We start from the raw sequence: 16219 nt of genomic DNA, 5'->3' as shown, positions 1-16219 counted from the left end.
TCCAGTCACCTTTCTCACTCACTATGTGTTAACAGACCTCTCTGCATTGAATCATATCTGTTATTAACCTCTGTCTCTCTTCCACAGCATGTCTTTATCCTGTCTTCCTTCTCTCACCCCAACTGGTCGCAGCAGATGGCCCCGCCCCTCCCTGAGCCTGGTTCTGCTGGAGGTTTCTTCCTGTTAAAAGGGAGTTTTTCCTTCCCACTGTCGCCAAACTGCTTGCTCATAGGGGGTCATATGATTGGTGGGTTTTTCTCTGTATCTATAAAGCGCCTTGAGGCAACTTTTGTTGTGATTTGGTGCTATATAAATAAAATTGAATTGAATAATTTGGGCACAAATCAAAATTTAATGTTCAAAAACTTGTGGACTTCACTATATACAGTTTAGACAGTTTGGAAAACCAAAAATACATACCACTCAGTTGATGTCTTTCTGTCTAACAGCTCCTTTTCTAGACTTGTAAGAGTTTGATGTAATGTGGGGAGTGCTGGTCCTGAGCCTCAAAGACAGTAAGAAGCAAACAGAGGGAAAGAAAACCCTGAAAATTTTTTAGAACCTGTTTTGATCTTTAATGGCTGTGCAACTGTTATAACTAGGGTAGGTTTCAATTATCCATTTTCTGATTAAAATCTATTTCAGCTTGATTAACACAATATCGATTCATGAAATCCTGAATCAATTTTTAAATATAAATGTATTTCACCAGAAACGAAGGAATCTCAGGTTAAAGCTTTCATTTCGTCAACCACCAAAAAGCTAAAACAGTAAATGAGAGCAGGTAGACAAATTCCACACAAAGACGTAAACACAAAGCACAGACCCGATGCATCAGAATCTGTGAGGTGTCGGCTTTCTCACCCAACGGCACAAACATGGACACGCCGCTAGGGCTGAAAGCCGACAGCTCACAGATTCTGAAGCTGCAGATTTTGTCACTCTCCAACTGAAGTTTACTGAACCAGGAGCAAGAGAAGATCAAAAGTACGCTTCATATTTGTTAAACATCGTCATGAATTCTCCCTTACCGTTGCTGTTTTGCTTCCACCACAATAAAATCACTTCCTGCAAAGCTCTGTCTCTCTCAAGAACAGTTTCCCATCTCAAATTTCAGTTTTCTGCATTATTCGTGTCACAGGTTGCCGGGGCAAGCCGTATGAATTTAACAAAGGACCCAAGATGTGGATATGCAGTGAAGTGAGAGGGCTTTATTGACACAGAACCCGAGTGATAACAAACAAAAGGTGAGTGTGGCGAAAAACAGAACTTAGAAATAAACTACACTGGGAAAACTAAAACCTAAACAACAAATCTGAACACGAGAGAAAGCAATTTGCAGGGAGAGTTCACAGGATGACGGAGGGCGATTCACTGACAAGAAAACCCCAAATAACACAGACGAACCAGCAACTAACAGATGCAAACACGGGGTTTAAATACACAGAAGGATAACAAGGGAATGAGACACAAAAGGAGGGCACAGCTGGGAGTACTCAGGCATAACGAGACAGGGAAAAAGTAAACTGAACACACTGAGATCAGACACACACAGACTCAGAGACGCGAGCTAACACAGAGACCTTAATACACAAAAGGGGATACACAGGCAAAGATGACACCAAACAGAGGGAACACAAACTAAACCCAGGGAACCCAAAACACAACAGTCATAATACATAAAACTATCAAAAGTAAAAGTACAAAAACCAAAAACGCTGGGTCACCGACCCAGGACCATGACAATTCGCTTGCTTATTATGTGACAGTCTACCGTTGTGTACAGTGCTGTCAGATGATGGGTTTTTTTCAGTTCAACACTGAAGAAATGAAGAAGAAACTTTTGAAATTATGCCAAATTGCAATACGCAAATATTTGTGTCTCTAATAAAACCTCACTTCACTTCAGCAGCATCAGATTCATGATTCATGGTCTTCTTCCATTTTTGTTCTACTGCAGAATATTTTTAATGTTTATGGCCAGGAAAATCTCCTTCATGTTTTTCTGTGTTTATCCTCAGTTACTTTGACTAAATGGCATCTGCTGTGATGCTCACACCGCTGACGAAGTATCACGAGTCTCAGTATTGATAACTGATCAGAATTATAATATTTCTGACTGTCTGAGGAAAAATTTCCCCAATTAAAATCTAATCTAATCACCGGTACCAGTCTGTGAGTCGTTTGGTACCGGGCCGCGAGAGTTGAGGCTCGGGTGTGAAATGTGTGGTTTTCAGGGTTTTTATTGGTTTTTAGCGTTATTTTGTTATTTTTATTGTTAACTCGGTTTTCCTGGGTCTTTTCACGTGTGTTATGAATAAATCTTTTTTTTTTCGGTACCGGTACTAGTTTTATTTTGTTGTATTTATCCGCGACACCTTAAAGGCCGGTCCGTGAAAATATTGTTGGGCATAAACCGGTCTGTGGCGCAAAAAGGTTGGGGACCGCTGACTTAACAGGCCACTAATCTGGTTTATGCCTTTGGACTTTAGCTGTCTTTTGTTTGAAATTCATTACTGTTAGTGGGAAAGGGGTGCACATATAACAGATAGTAATAACGAAGTACTTACTGTAGAAAGTTTCAAAACCACACTTCCCTAGGAAGTGGTTAAAAGTCATGTGTTATAAATGTATAAACACATGACTCAAAAGGACTGACCCCTCGGTCTCAAGCTGACAGGTCAAGCCTTTCACCACCGAGATGTTTGCTCTGCAACAATTTGTGGTCGTTCATATGCTGACATTCCTCGGGCAAAATGGTAAGTTGCACCATGAATACTCTTCTCCAGCCTGCATGTGGAATATTAATATTTTTAATTAAATTATTTTCCTCCTACTTCCATTAGTCCTTGGAAGTAAAATTATAGATGGGAAAATAGCCCCAGACAACGAAATGCTGTATATGGCATCAGTGCAGGATCACGGAGGAAACCATGTTTGTGGAGGATTTCTTGTTTCTGAGGACTTTGTAATGACTGCTGCACACTGTGACCTGTAAGTAATCACCTCTTTGAGGAAATTCCTGATTAGGAAAACAAATGATTGCCTTAAAATGTCCTATGCTTCTCTATCTATCTATCTATCTATCTATCTATCTATCTATCTATCTATCTATCTATCTATCTATCTGTCTGTCTGTATATATATATGTATATATATATACTGTATGTGTGTGTTTGTGAGTATATGTATCTAATGATCATAATAATATAATAATTCTGATACCATCTGAATTATTGCAACAATTGTGCTAAGAACCTTGAAGTAACTGTTGTAGTGAATAAATAAAATTGAATTTAATAAAAAAGAAATTTATCATTTAGTTTTTGTTCATCTTGTTGTGCATGCAACTGCAGAAAATCTAATTCTGATGATCTCAGAATTATATCTTATTCAGGGATCTTAAACGTGTAGTTCTCGGTAACCACAACCTCAAGAAGGCTGATAAGAAAATGAAGATTGCCAAGAAATGCAAACACCCAGATTATAAGAATGTTGGCCATGGATATGACATCATGCTCCTAGAAGTAAGGCTTTTTGTCTTTTTTTTGTCTTTTTTATTTTCTTAAATCACATAAGAATTTTTAAATTTTTGAGTGTTCTATTTTGCAAGCTGCTCATTTAAAACAAGGCATTTCTAGTTAAAGTATGAAGTACTTAAAAAAAAGATAAAAGATAAATGTTCTCTATTGCTGTTACATGGTTTTCACTCATTTATAATCTTTACTCTTTAATTCTGTGCCTCTAGCTGTCTAGACCTGTCCGACCAAGCAAAAGAATTCAATTCATTCGACTTCCCTTACATGAAATGACATTAAAGGAAAATGAGAAGTGCCAAGTGGCTGGATGGGGTAAGATAAACACTTACGGTAGTGTTGTTGACGACCTGAGAGTGGTGAATGTGTCGGTCGTCAGCCCACAAGTCTGCAGGGAAAGATGGGGTGGTCTTCCTCCCAATATTATCTGTGCAGGTGGATACAACACAACAAAAGGATTCTGTCAGGTACCTTTTCTGTCCTTTCCTTGAAAAGTCATTGCTAACTGCTCTGTTGTTGAGAAATATATGAGCACTCTGCATTAAGTATCACATGAACAAAGTAAATACTTCCTCCTCACAGGGTGATTCTGGTGGCCCTCTGGTCTGCAAGGGAATGGCTGTCGGTATTGTTTCTTTCAACAAAAGCATCCCAAGAACCGAGCTGGGAAATTGTAACTATCCGGACGTCCCCAATGTCTATACGGACATCTCAAAATACCTTAACTGGATCACGAAGATTCTCAAGGGAAAAAATTACAAAAAGCTTTGCGTCAGCACACTGTAAGTGTTTACAGGAAGCTGTGCCTCTGTCAGCTTTTGCTCTCAATGCAGAATAAAGAAAATGTTTGAACAGTATTGTCTCTGTGCATGAAAAATATTTTATTATGACTTCAAAAACATGTCTATAAAACATTGATATCAGTTTGCCATGGAAAATGAATTCATGCAATACTAATATTTGTAAACAAATTTTTCATTGCTACAGTACATTCATCCTGATTTGTCGAGTACTATAAATACTAGAGACTAACAGAAGGTGTTTTGGTATCACAGAGAACCACCTGATGTGGTCTAATAAATCAAACAAACAGAAGCTTTGACATTTTAATACTATCTGCTCTAACTACAGTAACTCTACTTTTTAAAATTAATAGTAAGATCATGAACATTGAACATCCTGACGTCTTCTCTTGGTTGGCGTGTTGGATGCCCGCCCTCGCTTCCTTTTTGTTCTCACATTCTTCTTCTTCTGTTGTCTGTCTGGTTCATCTTTTTTCTTCTTCGGTGCTCCCGCTCGCTTGGGCGCCATCTTTGGTGACCCTGCTGGTTTGGTCTGTTTCACTGTTGTTTAATATTAGAAGAAGGAAATGTAAAATCTGCTCTCAGAAGCATCCAGGATACAACACTGCAGAACATGTTTGCTATAAATTTGTTACTATTAGTGTATTTCAGTTAAAATGAGATATGTCACATCACTTTGATTCCGAAACAAGCAGCAACTCTGCATAATTAATTAGAATGTAACTGAACTGAGATCAGCCCTGAGATTCATGAGGTATTTGCTCCTTTATAAAATTCATTTTTATTAAACCATCTCAGACACCTTTCTTCTGAGACTGTTCTTCCCCAGATGTCATCTCTGTCCCGTCAGGCACAGCCATCCTTTTCTGTCTTCCTGCTCTGGTCTTCAGCTCCACCTCCACGGGGTAATGGTCACTGATGCTGAGTGCCTTAGAGAGTAGATATAGTTAAACAACAACACTGATGCTGTCCTTTAAAATGATGTCAACTGTCAAATCATTTCTATCTTTCGGTTTAGACAAACACATAAGTGAGTCTCACCTCCTCATCAGTCAGCTTAAACTCTTGCTGGAAGTTGAAAGACTTGGCCGAGTTGGGGACGATGGCGTTCGACATGGTCTCTCCATACACAACAATTCTGTTTGAGGAAGAGGAGACACATAAAAAAATTAAGAACTTCTTTCTGTACACTTTTCAGTGTGAAGTTCCAATAATTATCCCTTTATTTTTCTCTCAGTTTGAAATTCCCTAATGTTCCTAACATTAGACGTTAGCTGTGAGAGGCACTCTGTTTAATAATAAAAAAAGGCCTGTCGGCCATGTTGCAGAGGCTTTGTTGTCGCTCAGCTCACAAAAATACACAAATAGTGCTTCCCCACAAAGTAAACTGTACAGACATCAATCAGTGATTCATGAATATTTTCCTATGTGAATTAGTTCGTCTGTTTCTTTCTCCTGGTTTTTGCTTCAGTGGTGCAGATTTCTCTCTTGAAAGAAAGTCGTCACTCCGTCCACTTTACCTCGACTTGTGTCCTTATATGGAGAAATGTGGAGTGATAGTGCAGATAGTATGAAGAGTAATATACTCACTAATTTTCATTAATATTATTTCTTGTAGAAGTATCTTCCTCTTTTTGAGCTCTCACATGTTCAAACTGCTGCTTTCAGGCAGGCGTTACAGACGCTGTTTACTAAACATGCTGCCACCACAGAGACAGTTTTTCCCCCCACGCTGTCACTCTGATGAACGCTGAAATAACCCACTGCTTTTTATGTATGTGTGTGTTTGTGTGTGTACATATATAAACACACACATTTCTTTCACAGCATGAAGAGAGAAAAGTGAACCGGAGTCAAATTCCTTGTTTGTTTGCACAAACTTGGCCAAATAAAAATGAGTCTTTAGTTTCCTCCTATGTCATTATCATGTGTGTCACCTGTCGTAGGTGTTATCATTGTTGTTGCTAGCTGTGGTGTCGACATCGTCATCAATGAGCCAATCGTAGGACGGAGAGCAGATGCGGATCTTTTCCTTCTTCTTCTTGGAGAGATATCGTCCGTCTGCATTAAAGTCCCCCAAAATCATAATGTTCTACAAAAGAAATGAAAATGTCGACAGAGAGCAGAACTCACTTAATACAATGACAGATTCATTAAATAACAGCACCAAGGTTTATGTGGTGTCATATATTTATTATTATTGCATAATTCTGTGAGGAGCTGGCAGAACAATAACTGAATACCACTCTCTGTGGTTTACTGCAAATTACTTCACTGTAAGAGGCCAATTGAAAGGCACAGAAACAGGATACGATGAATCAGGAACTTTATGCATTTGTGTATTTAAAGCTGTTTTTTTTTTCAACTCCGCTGTTATCAGTTTGTTTACATGAAAGACAAAATCAAATAGTTAAAATATAATCTGATTCTGATTCACTATGTGATTAAAAAAAAGATAATATTAACATATAATATAATAATAAAAAGATATATTTTAAAAATTTGTCTTGCTCACTTTCAAACTCCAATGTTTCCTGCATAGCTTATCTTCAAGATGGTTTTTGGTCTGTGATGCTTTATCAAACCCAGACAGAATTTACATGTAATTAACATGCAAAACATCTATAAAGTGTAATACAGTAAATGCATGCATGAAGTTTAAGTTTTTATATATATATATGTAACCAAGCTAAGATCCTGTGGGACTTCCAGATACAGACGGACAAAATGGTGGTGGCTAACCAACCGGACATAGTGGTGGTAGACAAACAGAAGAAGACGGCCGTAGTGATCGATGTAGAGGTTCCCAATGACAGCAACATCAGAAAGAAGGAACACGAGAAGCTGGAGAAATAGCAGGAGCTCAGAGAGGAGCTCGAGAAGATGTGGAGTGTGTGTGTTCACACACATCCACACAATTTTTATAATAAAATAATTTATTAATGTATGCATTTCAATATTTTGCTACCGCTGAAGGAAAAAATTATCTCATCTACAACTCAACAAATTACTATGATCAAACCACGAAGCAACCAAAATCTAAAGAAGGTGTCTCAGAGAGGAGAGAAACACAGGAACTAAACTCTTAGTGCTCTTGTCTCAAACTTACATCATTTTTCCATTTCTTCCTGATGTCTTCAACCACATCGTGCAGCTCGTCCAGCTCCTTCAGAGTGTCTTCTGGCTTTGTGTGCACAGGGATCAGGACCAGATCTTGTACAACTGAAAGAGTTCACAAGCAAAGAGGCCTCAATACAAAGTACACCTGAATAGAGTAAATATTACAAATTCACAGTGTCAGTTTAGTCTTTCCATAAACACGGTTCAGGGGTCTTGTTCAGTGGCTCAACTTAGCCCAGGTGAGGACAAGTGGCAGCAAGCCCTCAAACATCCTTCAGCAATTCCGGGCCAACCTCATCTACCCCAGGGGCCCTGCCACCAAGGAGTTGTTTAACTGCCACAGTCACCTCACCCCCCAGTGATGGACAAGTCGTCCCCCTCATCCCCACACTCTGCTTGGTGACAGAAGACGTGTCAGTGGGAATATGGAGATCCTCAGAGTGTTTCTGCCACAACCCGACAGTATCCTCAGTTGACGTTAGAAGCACTTCCCCACCAGAGAGGCGACATTCCATGTCCCAGTCGTTAGTCTCGGTGTCACGATCCTGGGTCTTATGACCCAGTGTTTTGAGCTTTAGTTCATTTTGATGTTGATAGTATGTTTAAGCTCTTTAGGTCTCCTATGTTCATTTGCTTATTAGTTCCCCCTTGTGTTTCCAACCCATGTTAAGTCTCCCCTGCTCTTCATGTGTTTCATGTCTGTGTCTTACGTTGTCAAGTTCTGGTTATCATGTCTGCGTCTCATTATGTTTCCTATTTTGTTTTGAAGAGATCTTGTGTTTTTATATTATGGTTTATGTTTTGAGTCCTTTGTTGTACTGTTTCTTGTTTCCCTAGGTCTCAGTTATGGTTATCATAGGTTTAGTTCTTTGGCTTTGTAATATGGCTTCCCTGTGTTCCATGTTGTGTCTACTGTGACGTTTTTGTACCATGTTTCAGGTCCCTATGTTCTGTCTCCCCAGTTGCTGTTAAGTTTACATGTCTAGAGTTCAGTCAGTGTGTTTCCTGTTTTACTTTGAAGGTCCATGTCTCATGTCAGTGTTTCTAGTTTTGCTTCCCTTGTCTCGTCCAGCCTGATTACTCCCAGCTGTGCTCTCCTTCTGTGTCTTGTTCCCTCGTGTATTTGAGCCCTGTGTTTCTCCTTGTCAGTGTCGTAGTCTCCCTCATGGCTGTGTTTCCCTGTGTGTTAGTTATCCATGTCCCAGTTTGGTTTTCCATGCCATTCTGCAATAAAGCAGCTTTTTGAGTTTAATTTCGTTGTCGTGAGTTTTGCGTTTGGGTCCTTCTCCTGCCTGTACACAGCCGAAACATGACACTCGGTAGCTGGGGATTGATCTGCCAGGGTGCTTGTGCCCCTGGACTCAACACAGCACACACTGCATCCAACCCCTACAACTGCTGGTGGTGGACCAACAGGAGGGTGGGCTCATGTCCCCTGTTCGGGCTGTCCCCGGCTGTGCCCCATGAACTAAGGCCCAGCAGCCAGGCGCTCACCCTTAGGCCTGGTTCCAGGGAGGGACCCGGTAACTCTATCCTGGGCAAAATGAACTGTTTCCTATATTTTATACTCATAGGGGCTTTTAAATCACCCAAGACGAATTTGCCATCATAGAAAACCCACAACAACAGAGTCCTCAGGATCCCTGGGATACACAAACCCTCCACAGCGATTTGTTTTGCATTTCATTTTTCTGACAAAGACATTTCATTTAATTTCTGACATTATTTCCATGTAAGCTAGTTATTGAGAGATTTTCTGTAATTCCTAAAACTATAATTTCAATACTGTGAGAAGTCAGCTAAAGTGTCAGCTCAAATCAAAAAGATGCATATGTTCCAGCTTACAGTTCATGTTATGCACTACCTAAAATATGATTTCTGTAGAAATGTATGTGAAATATGTGTTAGTGTGCTACTGACTATATTCATGCAAAGAAAATGTGGATGAGGTGGTACTGTTTGTAACTGAAACTCAGTACAGATGACTGAAGACGAGCAGCATGCTGCTTCTTCATCTTGCCTCACAAACTCTCTATTTAAAGGCTCAACACTGATTAGTATGAATTATGAAACTGATAAAATAAAAGGATTTGTCATCAAAACTGGAGTACAAATAAGCAGTAGGGTTAAACAAAAGTTTTAAAATGTAGAACTGCAGTGGTTGGCACTTCCACTTGTTTTGTTTTGTAACCTAAAGCGTTACTGAAACACAGTAAAAAGCACAAACCTGTAGTTGGACAATCAAACCGCAGGATGAAGGGCTCTCTGGCAAAGGCATCTTCATCTCCAGCCTGATTATCTTCATACTGGTGTGAGTCCTTCAGCGTCACTTCATCTGGTCTGAGAGATAAACACAAATAGTCAGACATCAGTGTGTCTGGCCATGAATCTCACAAATTAAAGTCTGATTAATAACCAGTGAGATGTTGTATTCGAGTGAACTTAGACTCACACACCTGTAGAAACAGACATACTGCTCCTTGTAGGTGTCTCGTCCCAGTTGTTTGCTGGCAGTTTTTTTGTAGGGGTGTTTTCTGTTAGTGCCGAGGAAAACAGAAGCAACTTAAACATGCAGTTTTCTACATAAAAATGTCGTAAATAAAAATAATTAAATACACACACTATCACTGCAGGGAACTCACTCAGTTTTGTTGAGTTCTTGAAGTAACGTTTCCATGGCTTTGCCGCTCTTATCCACCACCTCCAGCAGGACAATCACACTGTACCGAGATATGATCTGGAGGAAACACATCATTTAAGTGTTACACATTTCGTCATTGATGTTGGATTTAAAGCTTTCTGTTGTAAAGGTAAAATTATTATCACCTTGGTGAGGTGTTTGACGACAGACTTGTCATGGACTTTCTTATGTCCCAGGTTCTTGCCATTAAAGGCTGCTATCTTCATTCTGACTTGATTCTGCAAGAGATCAACTCTGTTTTAGACGACCAACACACAGTGTGTGACGTGTTGTTCAAACGTCTGCTGAATCAAAACAGAGGAAGAAAATGGAGAAGCGTGGCAGAAAAAAGAAGAAACCAAAGCAAAGGGAAGAAAGAGAAACTAAAACTTAAACACTGAAAAAACTGTGGTTGGTTGTATTGCGACATGTATATTCTAAAACATGTCTCTGATCACTTTAAAGCTACAATTTCCCAGGTGAAGGCCTGAGAAATTGCAGCTTTTATTGAAAATGGAGAAGTTCCAGGGAGTCCAGTTCCTCTAATGTGGTTTATCATTGCAGTAACATTTGGCACATGAAAGGTTTTTTTGACCTTGGGTAAGAATTCCCAATAATAAGTTTATATTAAATGTATGTTTAATCCTAAATAAAGGTTTCAGAGAGCAGGGATAATTTATGTTTTAAATGTTACACTTGTCCTTTACCAGAGATGTGGAAGTGTGCCTTTGTACTCCCACCACTGAAAGGTGGTGATTCTTCAATGGTTAATAATAATTACAGTCCAATTTCCAAACTCTGTCTTAGCTAAGGTTGGTTAATAATCAACCTTTGTTATTGGGAGTAAAATAGTATTTTATCTCCTTTCCAATCTAGAGTTAGGAAACTGCACAGTTCTGTCACAGCTTCCCTAAAATTTCTCAATGACCCCCATGAAGCCTCGGACGCAAATAAGTACTGTGCAGCTCTTTTTATTGATCTATTCAAAGCTTTTAAACAGTTGACTATAGAATTTTACGTCAGAGATAACTGGAAATTGGACTTTCAAACAAAGCAGTTGCAGCTCAGTGGTCTCTCTTCCAGTTTTTTTTTTAAATGTCACTAATGGAGTCCCGTAGGGTTCTGTCCTGGGGCCTACATTATTTACATAGGAAATACTACTATTTACTATGTAAACAGTGTGAGACAAAATCTAGATGCCTGTTCATTTTTATGCACATGATACAATTACTTATTGTTGTGCTCTTTTAAATAAAGGGGGAAAAAAGTCAAGCTGTTCTCAAACAGAAAGAGGGTGCCGGCAGTACAGTGGGGCAAAAAAGTATTTAGTCAGCCACCGATTGTGCAAGTTCCCCCACTTAAAATGATGACAGAGGTCAGTAATTTGCACCAGAGGTACACTTCAACTGTGAGAGACAGAATGTGAAAAAAAATCCATGAATTCACATGGTAGGATTTGTAAAGAATTTATTCGTAAATCAGGGTGGAAAATAAGTATTTGGTCACCTCAAACATGGAAAATCTCTGGCTCTCACAGACCTGTAACGTCTTCTGTAAGAAGCTTTTCTGTCCCCCACTCGTTACCTGTATGAATGGCACCTGTTTGAACTCATCATCTGTATAAAAGACACCTGTCCACAGCCTCAAACAGTCAGACTCCAAACTCCGCCATGGCCAAGACCAAAGAGCTTTCGAAGGACACCAGGAAAAGTATTGTAGACCTGCACCAGACTGGGAAGAGTGAATCTACAATAGGCAAGCAGCTTGGTGTGAAAAAATCAACTGTGGGAGCAATCATCAGAAAATGGAAGACATACAAGACCACTGATAATCTCCCTCGATCTGGGGCTCCACGCAAGATCTCATCCCGTGGGGTCAAAATGATCATGATAACGGTGAGCAAAGATCCCAGAACCACACGGGGGGACCTGGTGAATGACCTGCAGAGAGCTGGGACCAAAGTAACAAAGGTCACCATCAGTAACACACTACAACGGCAGGGAATCAAATCCCGCAGTGCCAGACGTGTTCCGCTGCTGAAGCCAGTGCATGTCCAGGCCCGTCTGAAGTTTGCCAGAGAGCACATGGATGATACAGCAGAGGATTGGGAGAATGTCATATGGTCAGATGAAACCAAAGTAGAACTTTTTGGTATAAACTCAACTCGTCGTGTTTGGAGGAAGAAGAATACTGAGTTGCATCCCAAGAACACCATACCTACTGTGAAGCATGGGGGTGGAAACATCATGCTATGGGGCTGTTTTTCTGCCAATGGGACAGGACGACTGATCCGTGTTAAGGACAGAATGAATGGGGCCATGTATCGTGAGATTTTGAGCCAAAACCTCCTTCCATCAGTGAGAACTTTGAAGATGAAACGAGGCTGGGTCTTCCAACATGACAATGATCCAAAACACACCGCCCGGGCAACAAAGGAGTGGCTCCGTAAGAAGCATTTGAAAGTCCTGGAGTGGCCTAGCCAGTCTCCAGACCTCAACCCCATAGAAAATCTGTGGCGGGAGTTGAAAGTCCGTGTTGCTCGGCGACAGCCCCAAAACATCACTGCTCTCGAGAAGATCTGCATGGAGGAATGGGCCAAAATACCAGCTACTGTGTGTGCAAACCTGGTAAAGACCTATAGTAAACGTTTGACCTCTGTTATTGCCAACAAAGGTTATGTTACAAAGTATTGAGTTGTATTTTTGTTATTGACCAAATACTTATTTTCCACCCTGATTTACCAATAAATTCTTTACAAATCCTACCATGTGGATTCATGGATTGTTTTTTCACATTCTGTCTCTCACAGTTGAAGTGTACCTCTGGTGCAAATTACTGACCTCTGTCATCATTTTAGGTGGGGGAACTTGCACAATCGGTAGCTGACTAAATACTTTTTTGCCCCACTGTACTTCCTTCTCTTGTATCTGCTCAAGGCATTTCTACTGAAACTGTGGCCTCATACAAATACCTAGGTATTGTGATTGATTGATTGATTGATTGATTGATTGAATTGTGCCTGAGTCTCTCCTTTAAGCCACACATTGACGATCTTTTAAAGAAACTGAGGCTGCAGTTGGGGTTCGTTTTCAAAAACAGATCATGTTTCTTTTTCACAGCCACAAAAAGGCTTGCTGCCACTTTTTTACCCATCCTGGATTACAGTGATATAATTTATATGACTGTCTCTGCTCACTCTCTTCATCTGTTGGATTCTGTCTATCATGGGTCACTATTTTTTATAACTGTCTGTAAACCTTTAACGCAACACTGTACTTTATTGTCTGGTAGACTGGTCCTCATTGGTCTTATGCAGGATGGTTCATCAGTATCATTTTATCATTTTATTGGTATCAGAGTACATGTTATGCAAAAGGTTTAGTCATAGACTGCGGTCTCAGGACATCATTACAGAAAGCATTCTCCTTTTCTGCCCCGACTTCTTGGAATTCATTGCAGAAGGATTTGAAGCTCTCTCAATTGATTTGACTTGCAAAAGACGTACAAATGTTTTGGTGATATCGTCTCTGGGGACTTGTTCTTGTTTTGTACTTTAGACATATTTAGCCATTTTATTGTTTGTTTTATTATTTACTTATGTCTTTTTTATTGTTGTAACTGTATCTGTATCTGTAACATGCAACTTCTTTCGGTGCTTTGCTACTGGAAACTGAATTTCCTGGAGGAACCCACCCGAGGGATTAATAAAGTTTCATCTAATCTAATCTAATTTTAATATGTTTGTCTGCAACAGGTCTCTCTTGTAAATGAGACATTGAGTCTCAATGGGACTACCTGTATGAATAAAGGTGAATAAAAAATAAAACTGATCAGTCAAAGTGCTTTTAACTACAAGTCACACACACACACAGGTGAATGGAGAACATTCAAACCTCACACAGAAAAGCCACAGCTTGAATTTGAATTGCCACGGTACTGGATCACGGACCCAGTGCTTTGTATTTATTGGTGAACTGATAATTCTAAATATAATTATTATGATTTATGGTTTTCTGTTACATCTTTAGTCCTTGGATTGCGGTTTCTGTTTTGTATCATCTTTGTGCTTCAGGTTCCTATGTTCCCATGTCTTAGTGTCTAGTCTGTGTCTTGGTGCTTTGTCTTTGTTCCCTGTTTTACTTTGGTAGTCCTTGTCCCATGTTTATGGTTTCAGTTCTGCTCCCCTGTGTCTCGTCATGAGTGCATTTCCCTCCTGTCTCCCATTCCCTGATTACGCTAGTATGTGTTTAAGCCCTGTGTTTTTCCCTGTCGTTGTCGCGTCCTCTGCGTTAGTTGTGTTTTCCTCAGTCGTCATGTTTTGTCAGGTTATGTCATGCCAAATCATGAACTCCCAGTTTAGATCATACTTCCTAGTTTGAATTTTGTTTTAGTGCTCATGTAAAGTTTGTTTTCTGCCAGTGAATAAATATTACCGCCTTGAGTTAAATATTCCATCTCTGAGTCCTGCGCGTGGGTCCAACCAGCCACACAGCTCAGCGTGACATGAACCAGGAAACCTCTTGCTGTGTGGTGACAATCGTAACCACTCCACCATCCTGTTCTAGTGTCTGGGTCATGGCAGCTTCTCTCTAGGCACGCTCTGACCTCGGTATGACCTCTGTATGATGTGTGCCATATATGACCACTCCTATGCTACTTTACTATAAAAATCTTTTGAGATTCCCAAATAATCCTGTCTCCATGGGAACCTAGACAAATATGGCGAGAACAAAGACAGCTCAAGTGACAGTGTCAAGATGGCATTAAGATCCCCAAAAACCACCATTTTCCTTGATTTGACCAATACTAAACTCCACCTGTCTAATTCATCAGCAGGTTTTAGCAGCAAAATTAGCTCAATGTAGCAAAAGTAATAGATTGAAGCTCAGAAATAGTTTATTAGTAATGAGGCATATTATTATATGTAGTATTCCAAACTAAGATAATGGCATGTTTGCTGTTTAAAACATTTTTATACGTGCAGAATAATTGATGTATATTTTTCTTAAAAATATAGAAATACAAGGAAGTTAAAAAAAACCTTATATTTAGTTCCTTGTTTTATTTCACTTGAATTAAAACTTTTTAAATAAGGGATTCTTTGAATGGCCACTAAGTAGAGATATAACTCTATAGATATAACAGCTCTTTGTTCATTCGCTGACATTGTAGGTTTTCAAACATTACAAATGAGCACAAACAGAAGTATTTGGGTTTCATTTTGACTCCCCTTATAATGAATGCAAAACATATTTTACTCATTTTTTTAAAGTGAGGAATTCTAACTAACGCAGATGACCATTTAGTTTTATAAAAGTAAGAAAACTAAAAATGTAAAAATAATACTCACGAGTGTGGGTAAAACAGCAGAATGAAAAATGAAAGAAGCGGCTAATCTGCCAGCAAACAGACTGAAGCTGACTTTTGCAGAAACAAACTGGACTAGGAAGTTCTCAACCACACACACACACACTACATATACAGCATATGCAAAACCACACCACGCCTATCTGTGTCTGTTATCAGCAGCGGTGTTTCCTGTGTTTGCATACAGCTGAGGGGTTTATCATCAACCTGCAGCACTCTGCTGCAGTCATGGGAAAACGTTTACCTTCAGTTAACCTAAAATACCCGTTTCATGTTCACTGGCTGGTAGACACCAATAGAGGGCGCCCTGTAGTCATCAGAGATACAGGCCTCCAGCCCAAGGAGGAAAAAGGGAATCTTGTATTGTGCAGTGCCAAGAACTGTAGTTCTTTTTGTGACCACTTGAAGTTGGATTCAAAAGGAGGTCAATCACCAGACTTGAGTGTTTAAAAGAAACAATTTTTTTTCCAGGCTGTAAGAAAAAAAAAAAGCAAACATCCTGAATTAAACCAAAAAGGTTTAGTCTTTAAGGCTATTTAACCAAGTCATAACGTCATAACAGCTGTACAAGGGAAGAACCACAGTGGATTTTACTAAGGTTTAATGTTATGCACGTGGCTGCTTTGACTGACAGCTACCCTGACAGTAGCTCCTGCAGCCAGTCAATGTTTGTTGGCCTCACCTCCACTAATATGATTTACTGGATGTTACGC

At 39.7% G+C, this 16219-nt stretch overlaps 3 protein-coding genes across 5 annotated transcripts in view; 1 reads left to right on the top strand and 2 right to left on the bottom strand.

The window, feature by feature from the left end:
* The window catches only part of LOC309706110 (intermediate filament protein ON3-like), a 114720-nt gene that overhangs the window by 19047 nt on the left and 79454 nt on the right, over positions 1 to 16219 (bottom strand). The gene's annotated exons all lie outside the window — the stretch shown is intronic.
* LOC309706116 (granzyme B-like) lies at positions 2661 to 4393 on the top strand. Its single transcript, XM_082532360.1, has 5 exons — positions 2661 to 2759; positions 2847 to 2994; positions 3398 to 3527; positions 3749 to 4003; positions 4119 to 4393. The coding sequence occupies exons 1-5, from the start codon at positions 2702 to 2704 to the stop codon at positions 4320 to 4322; spliced, it is 795 nt and encodes a 264-aa protein (XP_082388486.1). The 5' UTR covers positions 2661 to 2701; the 3' UTR covers positions 4323 to 4393.
* Positions 4415 to 15575, bottom strand: LOC309706113 (deoxyribonuclease-1-like). 2 transcript variants are annotated; one of them, XM_082532355.1, is made up of 10 exons: positions 15490 to 15575; positions 10286 to 10378; positions 10102 to 10196; positions 9916 to 10002; positions 9687 to 9799; positions 7449 to 7561; positions 6277 to 6431; positions 5381 to 5477; positions 5142 to 5268; positions 4415 to 4879 (listed from the first exon to the last, which is right to left on the bottom strand). In XM_082532355.1, exons 2-10 carry the CDS (start codon positions 10364 to 10366, stop codon positions 4698 to 4700), a joined length of 1050 nt encoding a protein of 349 aa, XP_082388481.1. In that variant the 5' UTR covers positions 10367 to 10378; positions 15490 to 15575; the 3' UTR covers positions 4415 to 4697. The 2 variants fall into 2 exon arrangements, with proteins under 2 accessions (XP_082388481.1, XP_082388482.1); XM_082532356.1 differs by having other exon boundaries at positions 9916 to 9993.

The sequence above is a fragment of the Aulonocara stuartgranti genome (assembly GCF_965226115.1).
Source record: "Aulonocara stuartgranti genome assembly, chromosome: 5".
Taxonomy (NCBI): domain Eukaryota; kingdom Metazoa; phylum Chordata; class Actinopteri; order Cichliformes; family Cichlidae; genus Aulonocara; species Aulonocara stuartgranti.
This window is presented reverse-complemented; position numbering and strand designations above follow the sequence as displayed.

Bases quoted from the DNA above. Each gene is read 5' to 3' on its own strand.
- LOC309706116 (XM_082532360.1), top strand. From the start codon at position 2,702: ATGTTTGCTCTGCAACAATTTGTGGTCGTTCATATGCTGACATTCCTC. The intron at 2,995-3,397 runs GTAAGTAATCAC...TATCTTATTCAG, and splicing joins ACTGCTGCACACTGTGACCT to GGATCTTAAACGTGTAGTTC. The intron at 4,004-4,118 runs GTACCTTTTCTG...TCCTCCTCACAG, and splicing joins CAACAAAAGGATTCTGTCAG to GGTGATTCTGGTGGCCCTCT.
- LOC309706113 (XM_082532355.1), bottom strand. From the start codon at position 10,366: ATGAAGATAGCAGCCTTTAATGGCAAGAACCTGGGACATAAGAAAGTC. The intron at 9,800-9,915 runs GTGTGTGAGTCT...TTTATCTCTCAG, and splicing joins CAGTATGTCTGTTTCTACAG to ACCAGATGAAGTGACGCTGA. The intron at 5,269-5,380 runs GTGAGACTCACT...CTACTCTCTAAG, and splicing joins TTAAGCTGACTGATGAGGAG to GCACTCAGCATCAGTGACCA.